This window comes from Adiantum capillus-veneris, chromosome 8 (assembly GCF_014529385.1).
Source record: "Adiantum capillus-veneris isolate H3 chromosome 8, ASM1452938v2, whole genome shotgun sequence".
In the NCBI taxonomy this organism is placed as follows: domain Eukaryota; kingdom Viridiplantae; phylum Streptophyta; class Polypodiopsida; order Polypodiales; family Pteridaceae; genus Adiantum; species Adiantum capillus-veneris.
In genome coordinates, this window is record NC_140938.1 from 12,628,844 (window position 1) to 12,646,022 (window position 17,179).

Genomic DNA, 17,179 nt, shown 5'->3' on the forward strand with positions numbered 1-17,179 from the left:
TGGACCATAAGTCACGAATCTGCTGTTGTAAGACTTCAGTGGTGAAAACACTGTCAGGGATGCGACAGCCTCGTCTCTGTGCAAAGGATCTAGTGAAGGAGATAAACAAAGAGATGGGAAAATGATCTGAGAGGCTGGTCCCTCTCCAAATCGTAGTAAATCCACCTAGAGCTGCTGCCCAAGGGCCAATGTAAAAACGATCAAGTCGCTCTAATAATCTCCCCTGTTGTCTCTGAAATCCCCACGAGTAATGAAGAGTAGCAGGATGATGACCAAAAGAGGGTAAGTGCCAGGCGTCAACACCTTGAATAGCTAGAAGAAATCTATCCCAAGCTGGCTGCTCATTGGGAGAAATGGATGATAGAACTGGAGGTGTGAGGGATCGCCAATCAGAGTCGCTCTCGACGTTGTTGAAGTCGCCTCCAACAACCCAAGAGTCTACAGCTGGTAGAACAACAGCCAAGGAGGACCAAAAAGTAGCCCTCTCCCGAGGAGTAGTGGGTGCATAAACTGACATAAAACCAATGATAGAGTCCCGAATCCGAATAGAAACATAGACTGCTCTGCCAGCGACAAGTGTGCCATGCTGCTGAACTGCGGCCAAGTAACGTGGCCCCACTGAGATGCATACACCGCAACTCTGTCCATGAAGGCCTAGAGCAGGCTCCCAAAAAGTGTGGGCGCCCGAAGGCATGAGATTACCAAAGGGAGTGGCAGTCTTATGCTCCTGTACTAGTAAGATATCCACAGTACCCACTACATGAGCGTGTAAATCTCTGCGAAGTAAAAGCTTGCGGGAGCCTCTTACCCGAGAAGTCTGTAAACCATTAGCATTCCAAGAAACTACATGTAAATCCATAGTCTGCATGAAAGAATTTGTAGAGCATCTGACTAACTGCGCATCTTCTTGGAGGCAGCTGGGCCATCCAAGGGGTGAGCTTCGGGCGGTAAGAAAGCAACCCGCAAGCCCTCTCTAAAATATGGTGTCTCATTACACCAACTGCGGACCTCAGCTTGTTTACATTGCATTACCGATGCTGCAGCTTTGACACCCCAAATGCGCATAGACATAGGAAGCACCACATCTGAGGATACATGAATGACCATAGGCAAGGAATAGCAAGCATAAACATCACTCCACTCCATAGCACCAATACATGAAGGGAAGTGGGGAGACAATACATCCGGAGCTGAAGTAGACAACCATAAATGAAGCTGAGCCATAGTTTGTGCATGCACAAAATGTAGAACCTGATCCTCGGACCATTCCTGAGCCGCGTGGAATGGGAGGAAAAAGGAATGGGTAGGCTGAGACCGACTGCCTATTAAAGAGGGAACACAACCTGTCTTGTAATGCATAAGGTAGAGCTGCACCCGCAATGACCCTTTTGAGTCACCACACATTTCAACCCGATGAGTGCCCCAGGAAAGAGGGCAAGAGCTGAGAAAACTGCGTGGGACGTAAGTATGGGCGGCTGAGGGAGGGGGAGGACCAGAAGATGGAGGGGGGGGAGTAAGGGCGAGAGCAAGAGGAGGGAAAGGGAGAGGCAATAGCGGTGGATGATCCATCTGCATGGGAATAGGGACCTTGGGAAGAGGGGAAGCAGCGGGTGGGGGAACGGCAGGTGAAGGAGGAGCTGGTAGCAAAGGTAAGTGATCTTGTGCAGGCTGCTGAGGTCCTCGAGTAGAAGTAGGAGGGGCCGGTGGTTGACGCTGATCACGTGGCTGAGCATGAGAGCCACGAGCCGGCTGTTGTTGCTGCTGCCGATGACGTGGCTGGGTGGGGCATGCACGCGCCAAGTGTCCTATCTCTGGACAGCGTAAGCACTGTCCTAGACGTCCAGTGACTACCATTCGGCAAGAGTAGTCTCGATCGCGCACAACCACAGTCACTGTATCTGGTAGTGAAGTGTCCCCAAACACCAAGACCTGAATGCGAGGTGGACCAAAGGAGAATATGCAGGATCCTGGAACTACGGTGCCAAAATGAGCAGCAATCATCTGAAGAAGATGCTCATCTATAAAATGGAGAGGCATATCCGGGAAGGAGAGCGTCAAAGGGAATCTGGGAATAAGGTGTGGACTGTCAAACTCCTCAGTAGTAAACTCGGGATACCACCTCGTCAAGTATAGCATCCTGCGATCAGAGAGTATCGGAGAGCGAGCCAAGCGAGCTGAGGCAGTGGCGGGATCAGAAAGACGCACCATAAATATGCCCCTGCCAAGGAATGTAAGCTCCGAGATCCGTCCCTGAGTAGTGCCCAATGCAGTCTGACACCAATCACGTATAGAAGAGCGAGGTGGAGACTATCCAATCATCCGGCCAACCAAGGCATGCTGTGCCAAGTGTTGAACTTTGGAGTCAATGCGTGTCAACAGGTCGCCAGTACAGTCCACGCGACAGGCAAGTGGTGATGGAGAGCCGTGTGTAGCACTCGGGACCGGCAAAGCCGCCATGAAGAATGGGGGAGACTGGCAAACAGGAAAAGCAAGACCTGAAGTGAATGATGGACTCTTTCGCTCGCTCTCTCTTTCTCTCGTTCTCTCTGTCTCTTGCAGGTGATAGAAGAAGGTTCACAGTTAGGGTGTGTGACAGGTAGGGTTGGAGGCAGTTAGGGTTTTTCTGGCAGTTAGGGTTGCGGGGAATCAGGGTTTTGCCGCGCAGGGCAGCAGGTTCGCGCAGGCAGGTGGGGCGCGTGCAGCAGCGGGCATGATAGCAGCGCACAGTTTGCGTAGGGCAGGTAGCAGCGGCAGCAGGTAGGCAGAATTAGGGTTTGCGCAGGGGTGCTGGTTTGCGCGCAGGCTTGCTGGTTCAGAGTTCGCGCAGGGCTGCTGTTTCGCGCAGGGTTGCTGATCATCTCTCTCTCTCTCTCTCTCTCTCTCTCTCTCTCTCTCTCTCTCTCTCTCTTACCTCACACTTATCTTGGCATGGTCGTGAATCCCCTCAAGGAAACTCACTTCGGTTGGAGAGCATCCATTGGAGCAAAGCATTCTCTTACTTTGATTCAGTGCTCTCCTCGACAAGCTTATTTTCTTTCGCAAAAAGGGATTTGTCAAGTTGATTAAGTGGTGGATAACCTCGAACAGTTCTTTCTTTTTCGGTTGCTGCTCTTCGTTATGAGTTAGGACCTCATTATCGGCATTTGTGACAGCAAATTCAGCAGTTACTTGCCGATGTTTTTCCAGTGCCTCCATTACTTGGGGACTCTTGGGTTTCCGATTGGCATCTCGCCCATACTAAGATGGACTGCATATCCGTTGGGTCCGTTTATGCTTTGCCTGCAGATGATGCATGGATTGTGGCTCGTGGAAATCAATTGTGGTTACTCTCCAAATCTTAATTGTGGTGGCAAAGAACGAATCACTTACCACTCAAGAAACGCATTTTCTTATCACGATGCATGGTGGGTGCTCTACCGGTTGGTACTTTGTTGCATGTACGGCGCATTGCCTCCTCTCATTGTGTCCGATGTCATGGGACTGATGAGTCTATTACACATTTGCTTTGGGATTGTCGCTGCTCTTGCACTTTCATTAGGCAAGTGTCCTTTGCTCGGCGCCTTCGTTTCCCATCCGGAATCTTTCACGGAAGGTTTTGGATTTTTTGAGTTCTTCAACCGCAATAATCTTTATTTGAGGTCTTCTTCAATTGGGTCAGATTTTGAGTTATGGGGACCGTATGGCACCAACGTAGCTCTCAGATGTTTCATGCATTCGAAATTGATCCTTTCCCTTACTTCAACTTTTCACTTGGCCCTACATTATGTTTATGATGTGGGAGATATCTCTCTTGAAGCCTACAGGATTTTCTTTGATTGTTTCTAGCTTTCGAAGCATCACAATGCTCCGTCTTTTGTACTTTTACTGTGGGTTTTCCTCGCTTTGGGGTTTCCCACTTGTAAATTAAATCAAGATTTACCCTAAAAATGTGTGAGAAGAAAAGCATAACTACACTCTATTACTTAACCCCCTTGGAGCATCCAAAATGGCACCTACCCCAAGGGAATAAAAAATTGTTACATAAGGCCAATGGCCAAAACATATTGAAATAACGCCAAGGGAAAACCCCTCCTAGTGAGGGTTAAAAGTTCCCTCCTAATTACTGTAGTAGGAAAGAAGAGGGAGAGGGTATCCACCAAAGCCTCTAAAAGATAGGCACCTCCAAATTGCTACGAAGAGGAACACCACCTAGAAGGTGTGGAGCATAACTGAGAAGCCCTAGACATTATCAAAAGACGCACAGAGAGGCAACCACTGTGTAGGAGAGGGTGAAGGATGGGAGAGAGGAGACTAAAGGGGATGACCAAAACCGCTGCCATGGAAGGTGCCCATCCCAGCTGTAGAAGAAAACCTGCCAGTACAAGCCATCAAGGAAATTGAGGGGACCATGGGTCAACCACCATGTAGCTGCTAAAAAAGCACCACCGCAACAAGGATCCTACAAGGTCGGCACAGAAAGCCAATAGAGCAAACCCCAGCAAAGCAAAGGAACCATCAATGAAGTGCCATCAAGGAAATCAAGGAGAATGCGGAGCAACCACCAAGTAGCCGTTGATAAGCACCACCGCAAAAAGGAGCCAGCCAGTCAACGGCAAAAGCAGGCACAACAATCACTACCGAATCTAAGGACGAACAATGAGGATGACTGGAGGATGAGCGGCAACAATGTGAAGCAAACCACCAGTTTAAAGGCAGGAGTGGAGTCCCTCATCTCGGCCAAACCCATCAAGCTGTCGTTGTTGGAAGGAAAACACCACATTGAAGAAACCACTAAAGCCAACCCCGAGGAAAAGAAAAACAACAAATAAAACTCGCATAATGTCTGATATCCATAAAGTAATTGGCCTCGACCATTGTTTGCTCCTATATGATATCATAGAAATTCTCCCTCGTCCAAAAGGAGTCATCATGTAAAACCTACACTCTAAATCTGATCATGGGAGCTCTCTCTGGACCGAGGCGTGCTCCTGACAACTGTGTCTAGACTCTACACATAGTGGTCCACTCCTCAAAGAAACATCTAAAAGATCTCCATGGACTAACCGCAAAGAACTAAGCAGGAAAGATATTAGAAACGTGGACATCTGCTGGAGATGTAAAGCATGCTGAATAGTCAAAATCCTCTGCAAAGTGCGAAGACTCACTCTCCTGCTCCCATTGACAGTGCCTACTGTGAGAAGTACCTGCGACTGAATCTCCAACAGATTCAGAGTCTGCTCGACTGGTCTACCCTGGGGGGACAACACAGGCTACTCTTGAATTGCCATCGACTGCTGATTCTCCTCTCTCCCTTTGTCCAACTGCCCTGGAACCTTCTCTCAATCTTGATCTGGTAGCCTCTTCTCTAGAGGCCTTTCTGGGGACTGTTCTGCCTCTGGCAACCTCTGTCTCACTACTCATCTGTCAACAAGGACAGGCTGTACATGTACCTGTCTGCCTGTCTATCTCTGTCTCTATTTCTGTATCTGCTCAACACTATGATGTTGTTGAGCACTCTACTGCTGTGGACTCTGAGCAGGGACCTACTGAGTCTATTGTGGCTGTGAGGGTTGTCTCTTCCTGCAACCAATCTGAGTAATGTCTATTTCAAACGATCTACAGCGCAAGATTGGTAATCGTATTGAGGTGCTCTCTCAAAGAGGGCTGTCAACCGCTAGTGGGGTGATCCTACCCTCATGTCAATGCCTGGGAGTGGCTCACGTGCACTCTAGCCGGTTCGGATGAAGGCAACGTGGAGGACATCATCTTGCTAGGCAGAGGTACCTTCATTGCTATTTTCTCATCAAATGAACTTGCCTCTAGAGTCATCAGCTGCACTCTCTCTCTCTCTCTCTCTCTCTCTCTCTCTCTCTCTCTCTCTCTCTCTCTCTCTCTCTCTCTCTCTCTCTCTCTCTCTTTGTTTTGTACTGTTGTTAGGTTATTTTGTTACTCTGACTCTGTATCAGATCCACCACTTTGTAACTTTTGGGTCTCATAGGTCATTATGGCCTTTTGAAGACGTTAATATGACATTTCATTTCATCATCTCTCTCTCTCTCTCTCTCTCTCACACACACACACACACACACACACACACACACACACAAAAACCAACTTTCAGATGGTTGTAACGATTTCGTTATTTTCTAGCAGATGCTACAATACATTTCACACACTGACTGTAAAATAAAAAGCATTATATACCTAATTCCACAAGGATTCTCGCAATTTCCCATACTTGGGATTACAGTTCAAAACCTTAATATGCTGCACAGTCTTGTCATTCTACCTGAATTGTGTGGTCAAGTAATAGAGAAACAATGAAATCTCCACCTTTGCAAGCTCATGCCCTGGGCAGAAACGAGGTCCGCCTCCAAAAGGAGTGAACTTAAAGTTGAGGTTGGAGCCGGAGTTGCAATCCTTTTAGAAACCAATACAAAAAAAGTTCGTTAAATTCATCAAGCTGGAATGGCATGGCCCACTCAATCAACAAACAAAGAATTCCTCACACAAATGAATTGTGATGACTTGTGACTTACAATACTCAGAAATAATGATTGACAAGAAAAGAGTAACAGCAACTCTCATTGCACTTTCAGCAGAGCCAGAAACAACTTACAAGCCATCTCCAAGGATTAAAAACATGTGCATCTACATAGTTAGCCTCGTCCAAATGCACAGCCCGAAATGATGTAAAAACAATCCATCCTCTTGGTATAGTAAAGCCTGTAGCAAATCAAAATATTATAAATTTCTCACTACTTTCATTCAGGCTGACATTACTGTGGCCATCTCCTGCAAAAAAGGTACCTTGAATATCCACATCTTCCAAGGCCTTTCTAAATACTCCCCCCACCATGTTTCCCATTCTAAGGGTTTCATTGATAACCTGCAATGAAGACACAAATAATTTGGTGACATATTGGGCATTTTATGAATACTACGCCAGTAAATGCCTATGATTACCGATTCACTGTACTTTACGCAAGGCCACATAGGTAAGATAATGATATGCTTTTACAATTTATGTGCAAAATGAATGTTTTATTGTATACAAACTGTTTCACAGTAATTAATGCAAAGCTCAGGAAAAAATTCCGTAATGCTTTTAAGCTATGCACCAAGAATGACCGTACTTAGGATTAGATGTGCCATGCACAGAAGCAGTCAGATAAGTTAACATCAGATGTACATCCCATAGCTTTTTTTCAATCCTTTGGTCGTTCAACTGAGAAAAAAATACACATATATATAACTAAGAGAGAGGACACTTACACATTGTGTGAAGGTCATGGATTTCACGTCACTCCACGAAAGCTTTTCTCCAATTTTCTTCCCATCTTTGATAGCTTTATGCTCCGCCTATGCAGACTCAAACGAGGAAGAAAAATAAACTCAAGAACAAACCACAAAAAGATCTGTGTGAAGGTGTGAAAACAAACCCTACTTGAATTTCCTCTAAAGCTGGAGGATTATCAGTAAGAAACTTGACTGCAAGAGTGATGATCATGGACGTGGTTTCATAGCCAGCAACTAACAATGAAATGACCATGTCCACAATCTGCTCGTCTGTCAGTTTTTGCCTCAGAAATGCTGCAAGGAGGTCACAATAATCACCAGGAGCTCGACTTTCCAGCACCTTCCTTCGATCCACTACTTCCTTTATCCTCTTTGCGATCTCAATACGTGCCTGCCACAAATAAACAGTATGAGACTAAACACAAAGCTGTCAATAGTCATGCTTAAATGAAGCAAATACTGCAAGGTTCCTAGCACATTCAGCCTCAAAAAAAAATGCTGCTTACACAAAATGCACTAATCAAGAGCAAGAAAAAAACTGTGAAATTCTTTATATGCACCTCAAATCTGTCAAAATATCCATTTAAATCAAACCTGTAAAGCCCTGCCATACGTAGTTCCTGGTAGATTGAAAGGGAGAGAGAAAAATCCCTCAACAAGCAGCAAGTATTCTTTTCTCAATGCCTCGGTCCACTCACTATCCACACTTGAACTCAACAGCTGATTTACACTCAAGTTGAATGTTACCTGCAAAATAATTATTCTTGCACTCAATACTGCATATCAATGCCAGCACACTAGAGAAATCAATTGCCTAGCACAATTTGCCAGAAAGAAAACATAGAGATCTGTTAAGTTCTGAGAATGTCAGTTTCTAAGTTTGGAGGAGCAAAATCAGTCGAATATAATTTCACATGGTTATGCAGCATATGCAGTCAGAATTTTGACACTTTTTACCTACAAAAATGGCCAAAGAGTTAACCTTTTTTGCTTCATCCTGTACATAGATCACCTTCTGCTCTGGCCCACCAGCAGAGGATCTCCATGTGCTCAAAGTTGAGCATACAATTTCTTCTACTTCTGCCATTAGATGGTCTCTCAGTACACTAGAGCTTGTGAAGCTCCAAGTAAGAGAATAGAGCTGCTTGTGCAGATGCCCGTGCGTTAGCAGCAGAGAATTCTTGCCTAAAAGGCTCACCAGTGACATGGGGTAGCTGGAGGCAAAAAGCCGACCTTCATTGTGAAGCACAAATTTGTTAACTTCTGAATCTGTAGAATATATGGTCGGCTTCCCAAGAAGGTGTGTTCTAAAGACGGGGCCAAACCTGCATGGATAATCAAACAGTTTTGAAATGCGCACATGCATATAAGCACAATCACACTGTTCAAGATGCATACCTGGCTCGTCGACTTTCTGTAAAAGGTTCTGGATTGGGCGTCTTGTGTGCTGCTATTAGTTCCAGTGTTTCTCCGATAAGAGGCCATCCCATTCTTCCTGGTGGCAGGTTTGCCCTTCTTCTAGGGCCTTTCCACAATTTCAGCAGTAACAGCAAGCAAAGAAAGCCCACGACATAGTAAAAAGCCATAATGGACCGAGCGCACAGTATAGGCGGATATGACTCTACCACTGTGATCAGGATCTGAGTTCAACCACCTAGGAACACCTTCATTACATGCACGTGCAATCTGCAAAGCAGGAGAGCACTATGAAGATCTCAAAGAAAGACAAGCAAAATGTCAATCAAGGACTGGAACAACATAATGGCCCACAAAGAGCACATACCCAAAACAAACATACGAAACTGAAATACACAACCCTATATAAGAGTGATCTCCCAAGCTCTCAGTCGGCTTAATTGTACTTGAGATTCTTACTCACAAATCACCGACTGAAGGAAACATATATCTTATAATATTATGCCGTGCTCTTAAAAATGATTGCCTTCCACATTGGCCAGTTAAACAAGAAAAGAAAACATCGTAAGTAAAGCCTCTAAGAAGAAAGTTAAACTGAGAATCTCATGTGCACTGATTGCTCATGCAATATTATCATTTGTATGCAGTATGGAACGTCCAGTATGAACGTGTTCAAAGGATGCTGGCAATCACAATACCTCCGCATAGCACAATCAATCATCGGCTTGCTAAGTATGATGCCTGCCTGAGGAAGTTCTCTCAATCAAAATAAAACTTCAGTTTTGCAGTTTATAATGTCCACACCAATGACAAACTTGAAGTGGCAGAGGAAGTTGAGATACCCCTAGTAAACTCGAGAAAAGCACAAATTCCCCACCGAAGGAAGTGCCAGTTTTAGACTCACGGCAGTCCTCCACAAGCTAATATAACTTCAGCTGGATCACTCTTGTGGTATTGACTACACTGCAAATCGCCGCTAACGTCATATGTGCCCAACTGTGGGAGTAGAACTAAGAGCCATATATGTTCGCCTATACAAAAAACACGACATACATTAAAACAAAATTCGATTGTTTCTGCATGGAGTCTCAAAAGATGCAGGATAGGCTCAGCCATATCCTTGTACTAAATAAAAGCATTAGATAGGAAGAATCAATACAATGAAAAGGTAGTGATAAGGCATATACACCACGACAAATAGGCAAAATTACGACAATGTCAATTGCTCGCAACTTCGACAAAAACTTCACAATGTGAAATCTGCATGTCTGCTAATAAGACTAGCACATATCTACATGAATACAGAAGTATTCACTTTTGAAGGAAAGTCCAAGGTATAGACTCGAGGTAGTTCTCCACAAGACAATATAACTTCCAGCTCCATAATGCATAGACTAAATACTATGACATGCCCAAACAGGAGATCAAGCCGAAATAGAGGCTAACGTATGCTGCACCAGTCACCAATAGACCACACGGACTACCACCTGATACTGTCCTGTCAATAGGTAGACAAATCCAAGGCACAAAGGGAACCTTTCAGCCCGCTGTCCACTCAAGAAACCACCTGCAGGAGGCTGAAAACGCTGCTGTACAGCGAATTCAGTGTGCTCGTACATAGAGGTTGGGTGCTGGTACGCTGCAGAGGTGCGTAGAGGGTACATCTCACGGTCCTCAACCTCTGGAAGGCCAAAAAAAGAGAGAAAACAGCAGCTTAGTACCACAAAAAGTGAAAAAAGGAAGGGTGCCAACTTTGGTCAAGACACCAGAATCCGGATGCCTAACCGAACCAGGGAAGAGAAGATCAACATGATCTGCAAAGGGTTTGCGCGCAGCACTGCCCCCTCTTCAAATAAAAACGATGCAACCTGGTAAAAGCACAGGGAGGCAAGTGTATGGAGGTGGTTTCCAGCGAGAAATCAAGCCAAAAAGGCCAGCTGGGGGGAGAGAGAGAGAGAGAGAGAGAGAGAGAGGATTTTAACGTCGTAGGAAACTATCCCAAGAGACCTCAAAGATCTACCCGACGAGAGTTGAACGAGAGAGAGAGAGAGAGAGAGAGAGAGAGAGAGAGAGAGAGAGAGAGAGAGAGAGAGAGAGAGAGAGAGAGAGATGAAATGAAATATTAAATTAGCATTTTCGAAAGGCCAAAATGCCCTAGGAGACAAAAAGGTTACATCCATGTGTGACTCGGTACAATGTCTGGGGAACATAAATATAAAAATAAATGAGGGTACCTAGCGTGGGTAGGTATGTTAGCCTAGCCTACATCCTCATCACATAATACATCAACTCAAAACATACGGGGAGGGGTACAATCAGATGAGGGCTAATGAAGTGCACAATGGAGAGAGTAGACAATGGTGATCATCTGGTTTCTGCAATATGGCCTCAATACCCTCCATGGTCAGCTCTTGTGGGTTGGGGGGGTTGTTGCTTGATGTCTCTCAATGATGCTCCATAGCCTCCAATGTAGACCTCGTCTACAATGTGAAGATCCTCGCATCCTCGGGCATCTCGAGCAGCCAAGCTGGATGGCTCGATCAAGAATGATGCCCCAATGAGGGTGTGATTGGGTAACTTGCAGTGGGCCATCCCGAGTAGTCCCCATGTAAAAGTAGCGATCTGCCTCTGTTTGGATCCTCTATGTGTAGGGCCTCTGCTCCTAAGGGTAGTCTCTCTGAGTCTACGGATCTCCAGCAAGAAGAGATCTAGGGCCTAGGCACCTCTAATCATAGTATTCCATGATGCGGGATAAGGGGCCAAAGCCCTATCTGAATAAGCAAATGAAAACGCCTGCGGATCTCGTAGTATGCTATGCACTGCCATATATAATGCTCATCAGTCTCTGGCTCTCTCTAGCAAACCTGGCATAATCTCTCCTCTGGGAGTATACCTCTGTATCAATGTCACAAGACGGGCACCACGTGCCAATAGAAAAGAACAGATTGAACAGACTTTCAGCACTTCAATAACAGTTGAACTGAAAGAGAGAGAGAACACGCGACACGGATTGGCAGAATTCCACCCCAGAGAGTATTGGCCCCAAACCTTGGCGCCCCTTTCGGTATTTCTTTATATTGCATCAACTCAGTACAAGCCGATACTCCAGACTCTGCACCTTCTCAAGGAAGCATGCCGGAGAATGAGCCCATGGCCTCATATTTAAAGGCCCTAGGCCCCAAAAGCAATATATAGTGAAAAGCCTTCTTCAAACTCAAAAGCATCTAGTCCAAAAGCAATGCCCAAAAGCTGCCAACGTAAATCACAAAAATTCCGTACAGCAGTTTGCGCAAAATGCGGAAATCCATACAATCTGCCATGTCATCATGCCAGCGCAATTTTTTCTGTGTGTGTGGGTCTATGTGTGTGGGTCCTGCTTTATTTTAATCCTTTATGTCACTTGGGGCCCCATCGGATGGGGTCCCCGTAAGTTGGTAGGACTTCTTCTTCTATTACTTGTTCTCCTTAGGGTTTAGGCCCCTCGGCCGGCATCTGCAAGTTGGCTCCATTCTTCAGGGCTTTGACACGTCAGCAGTTTGTGACAATCAGCCAATCTCGATCTCCAACTGGTGAGATGAATCATGAGGTGCATAGCTGACCGTTAGCGCATATAATGCCATGAGATAGGTGGGTGTTCATAAACAAATAAACCCATCATCTGTCGTGCAGAGAAAATGGTCTCGATAAAAATCCAACTTCGTCCCCAACTCATGTGACGGAAACAGCAAGTCCTCCTAGTATCCAGCTAAATGAGATCATGTCTAATAATCCTGCTAATCTCTGAATGTGTGAAGGTGAGGGATGGTGTATCCAGGGAATACTAAAAAGGGGGCAGCCTATCCATACTAAATCCATGTAGCTCAAACCAAGATGACAACTATGTGAACGAACATGAAGTATCACCATCACTAGCTAGCTGTCGCGATGACTCAAAACACTAGTCATGCATATCTATCACGTGGTAGCTCCCATGTGCTATGAATGAAAGACACTCATCTAGCAAGAGCCTCCACTACAATCGATGGTGCACTCATCTCACCTTTAATAATCTCATGTGGCACTAAGGCTTTCACCCAAATGGTCTCTCCATGGATCTCCATCCATCATATGTGCGCCCTGATCTACTATGATGATCCATGCTAGGCCCCCATATCTCACTCCATAAAGCATGGTAGAAGTGACCAAAGTGCCAAATAGCCACAGCCTAGTGCGTGGCTCCTAAAACTGCACCTGTGAACGTATCCTCTCTAATCCTTGTGATGTTGCATATCCCCTGGTCAATCTCGCCTCTACAACGTCCATGTCTCTGTAGAGGTCATGACTGGAGAGAGTGAGTGCTCTCTAAAGAGTCACCAAGCCTCCCTAGAGTCTTGGCTCTTGAGTATCTGATAAATATCTCTCTCCAGCTAAGCTAAGAAAGAGTATACGCAACTGCTTATGTGTGATGTCTCCCAAAGCCACCTCTCTCTGTAGTCGAGCTCGTCTCTCGACACTCATCATCATACCAACTATTTTGATGCGTGCTTTCAGACCGTCGTATGCAAACATCCGATACTTTTGGAGAATGTTTTCTTCTCTTTTTTAAAAGTCTAACAAACCTTACAACTTCAAAATTTTGAACTCTCAAGCTTTATAAGCAATGAAAGCTAGTATTAAATGTTCACTGTTAGCTTGTAGCTTGTAAGTTTCAACATTGTTTCAACTTTTAATGGCTTTATTGATAGCATATTTACCCACAAAATTAGATAGAATTTAGGGTCACGTATGTTTCAGACAGCCCCTTTGAAACATACTTATAACATACTTCCATACCCATATGTTGCTTCTTGGTGCAGGTGAGCACCTCTACCCATGAAGAGGTCTCCCGTGCCTTCTTCTTCTTCTCTACTTGAATGGTGAGCACTTGCACCTTAATGGTATTCAACTCTTCAACCATAAATGGTTGAATTTCTCCTTCTTCAAGCTTGGAAGGAGCGCATGTCCTCCAACTCTTCCTTTAGGTTGTCTACTTTGCTTTTGAGAGAGGCACACTCTGCCTCTAGAGCCATGATCTTCTCCGATAGGGCCCTATTGACAATGTCGAGGGCACTATTCGTCTCTTTCTTGTGGGGAAAAATGGCTTTCTTAATGGCCGTCTCCACCTATCCTTGGCCCATCCTATCGTCCTTCGTTCCCTTCTTGCTTGATTTCATGGGAGTGTTCAATTAAAGTGACTTCCCTCTCTCATACGTGAGCATGAGGAGGGAGTGTGTGTGAACTAGTGTCACCAACGTGTGACTACTATCTATCCTTTTTGTTGATTTCTTTCTTATTTATTTATTCATTTTCACTTTTTGGAAACACCCCTCGGGAAATCTAACTGCCCTGCATTGCATAGCTAGTGTGGAACTGTTCAGAGGGAGTCCAGGCCTGAGGGCAAGAGAGCACTAAGGTTGGACAAGGACTATGGTTAGCCAAAGTGGGGTCATTGACTAGCCAAAGTGGAATCCTTTGCTACAGAGGCTACATTTCAGTTCTTGGTGTGGCTGCAGTGTACAAAGAGGGCCAGATGACCTAGAAAGATACAATGGCAGCATCTCCTAAAATTTAGGGAACTGCTATTTTGGGACCTGAAAATGTGTTAGCGTCATTACCTCCGGAATGACAAGGGGAACATTTTATTACTCTGCCGTAAAGTCAACTAGGCAACCGATCGGGAGATTTTTAGGCGGCAACCCCGAAACGGGAAATAGCCTGTAAATGTGCCACTTGGCACATTTCTGTGCACTTTCCTCATGCAGGAAGAAGTGGTGCTGATTTTAGGAGAAGGGAGGCTCATTTTCAGTTTTTGTCACAGGTTGAGAGCTATGGAGTGCTTCCTTTCCCTCTTATGTACAGTGCGGTGCCAGGAGTGATGCCCTGCACGCTACGCACTGCTCTCTCTCTCCCCTATGGCAGTATGTTATGCCCCTCTCGTGGGCTTTTCAATTGACCAATGTACAGTTGTGTGGGTTCATGCGCGATTGCCGAGGCAAGAGCCTCTTGCACAGGTACTGGATTAGCTAGCGGCTAATCCCCTGCAGGTACAGGTGATTCGGAGAGGTTTCACGTGCGAAATCTCGTCCGATTCAAAGGGCAAGTAGCCCTACAAGTGCGGGAGCTCAAGGACTTGCTACGGATGTGACCGGCACGCAAAACGGAGCCCGAAACAGTGAATTACAGCCTGCTGTGTATTTTTGCAGGTTTAGGGTTTTGGCCCTAAACGGACCCTAATAACAGCAGAGGCAGGTTTTGCATGTCTTGGCCATACAGAGGCTGTGACACCCATCATAGGAAAGTTGCGCCTACATATCCAGTCCTATGTAGATGCTGCAAAATTTTACATCATGCCATTGGACGGATGTGATGTGTTGCTAGGTATTCCTTGGTTGTTTCGTGTACAGGGAATTATGGATGCCTACAACAAAAAGATCACTGTACAGAGCAGGGGAAAGACTCACATTCTGGATGTAAAGCTTAAAGAGGAGTCTATTCCCACTGTATCAACTTCTGCTATTACTTCTGTAATGAAAAAGCATCTTTCTGCGTACTTGGTTTTTGCACGTGAAGTGTCAGATTGTGATGAATCAAATTTATCTGTGTTAGATAAAGAAAGATCAATGTTTTTACAACAGTATAGTGACTGTTTTTCTGATTCATTACCGTCTCAATTACCGCTAGAGAGACCTGAGGACCATGCGATAGATTTGGTGCCAGGCAGTAGCCCACCAAATAAGCCTCCGTACATGGTTAGTGCGGCTCAGCAGAAAGAGATAATGAGCCAAGTACAGGAGCTGTTAGAAAAGGGGCTGATTCAGCCCAGTTCATCTCCATTCTGTTCTCCAGTGTTGTTGGTGCAGAAAAAGGATGGCTCATGGCGTATGTGCATCGACTACCATGCACTGAACAAGAATACCATCAAGAATAGGTTTCCCTATACCTAGAATTGATGATATTCTGGACAAATTAGAAGGAGCAGCTATGTTTAGCAGGATAGATCTAAAGAGTGGGTACCATCAGATCAGCATTAGATCGCAAGATGTGCACAAGACAGCTTTTAAAACAACTTTTGGTCTTTACGAATTTTTAGTGATGCCCTTTGGTCTCACAAATGCTCCTGCTACGTTCAATAGGATGATGGACAGAATTTTCCGTCCACACCAGCAGTTTGTTGGTACATTCTTTGATGACATGATAGTCTACTCAAAAAATGAAGAGGAGCATAGGCATCGCTTGGCCATTGTGTTCAAAGAGCTATGCAGCCATAGGTTGCTCATCAATGCAAAGAAAAGTGAATTTTTTCTGGAAGAGATTCACTTTCTGGGACACATTGTCTCAAAGGATGGTGTCAGAATGGATCCTGCTAAAGTTGAAGCGATCAAGTCATGGCCAGATTTGAAGACGGTGCACAATGTCTGAAGCTTCTTCGGACTATGCTCCTATTATAGAAGGTTTATCCGAAATTTCACTGAGATTGCTTCACCTTTACATGCTCTTCAAAAGAAGGAGTCACCTTTAGATGGACACAGAAAGAGATTTCAGCTTTTAATCTCTTAAAGGAAAAGATGACTTCACATCCAGTCATTGTGTTGCCAGATCTTAGGAAGTCATTTGTGGTACAGTACGACGCCTACGGTAGTTAGCATTGGTGCAGTGCTAATGCAAGATGGCAGGGTAGTAGCCTATGAGAGTAGAATCTTGCAAGGGCCACAAAAGACTATGCAAGTCTATGAAAAAGAACTCCAGGCCGTGATTCATGCCCTCTTAAGTTCGAAACACTACCTGCTGGGTGCAGATTTCGTTGTCCAAACGGATCATCAGACCTTGCGATACTTCTTGACACAGGCAAAGTTATCTGAGAAGCATATGCGATGGACATGTTCCATTTTCAGATTGTGCATGTGGAAGGCAAGAAGAACATTGTGGCTGATGCCTTGTCAAGGAAGCCACAAATTTCAGCTGTGTCAATTCCTTATCATCATGAACTTGATGATATGAGGGAACAATATGCAAATGATGAAGATTTTGCAAGAGTCTTCGAGTAGCTAATGGATGGACAACGTCATGAACACTATCTTCTCAAAGATGGGGTTCATGATGATGCATGGCAGATTGTGTGTCACAAAGCCATTGCGACCCAAAGTTATGGAAGAGAGTCATGTCCCACCGTATGCAGGGCATCGTGGTATCGATGCTACAGTTAAAGCGGTTGAGACATTCTTCTACTGGCCTACATTGAGAAGAGATGTGGATGCCTTTGTGCGAGAATGCCTAATATGCCAGAAGGTCAAGTTTGACAGGCAAAAGGCACCAGGGTTATTGCAACCACTACCTATTCCAGATAAACCATGGGAAAGTATTGCTATGGATTTTATCTTTGATCTTCCGAGAACGCAGACAGGAAACGATGGTATTTGGACCATCATTTGCAGATTCAGCAAGCAGGCTCATTTTATTCCTTTCAGGA

The 17,179-nt window shown here is 45.1% G+C and overlaps 1 protein-coding gene across 5 annotated transcripts in view; it reads right to left on the reverse strand.

Moving 5' to 3' along the window:
* The window catches only part of CPD (Cytochrome P450 superfamily protein), a 54,010-nt gene that overhangs the window by 15,478 nt on the left and 21,353 nt on the right, over positions 1-17,179 (reverse strand). For 2 of the 5 annotated variants that reach the window (XR_015188815.1, XM_086517577.1), the window contains exons 2-10: positions 9,537-9,725; positions 8,677-8,964; positions 8,261-8,603; positions 7,873-8,025; positions 7,427-7,669; positions 7,255-7,341; positions 6,790-6,868; positions 6,599-6,705; positions 6,269-6,399 (exon numbers count right to left, since the gene is read on the reverse strand). Coding sequence is in view for 4 of the 5 variants with exons in the window: in XM_086517577.1 (XP_086373703.1) it covers positions 6,269-6,399; positions 6,599-6,705; positions 6,790-6,868; positions 7,255-7,341; positions 7,427-7,669; positions 7,873-8,025; positions 8,261-8,603; positions 8,677-8,864 (1,331 nt within the window). In the remaining variant the exon portion in view is untranslated. Of the gene's footprint in view, positions 1-6,264; positions 6,400-6,598; positions 6,706-6,789; positions 6,869-7,254; positions 7,342-7,426; positions 7,670-7,872; positions 8,026-8,260; positions 8,604-8,676; positions 8,965-9,536; positions 9,726-17,179 lie in introns of those variants that run through there. The other 3 variants (XM_086517580.1, XM_086517579.1, XM_086517578.1) reach the window with 3 other exon arrangements.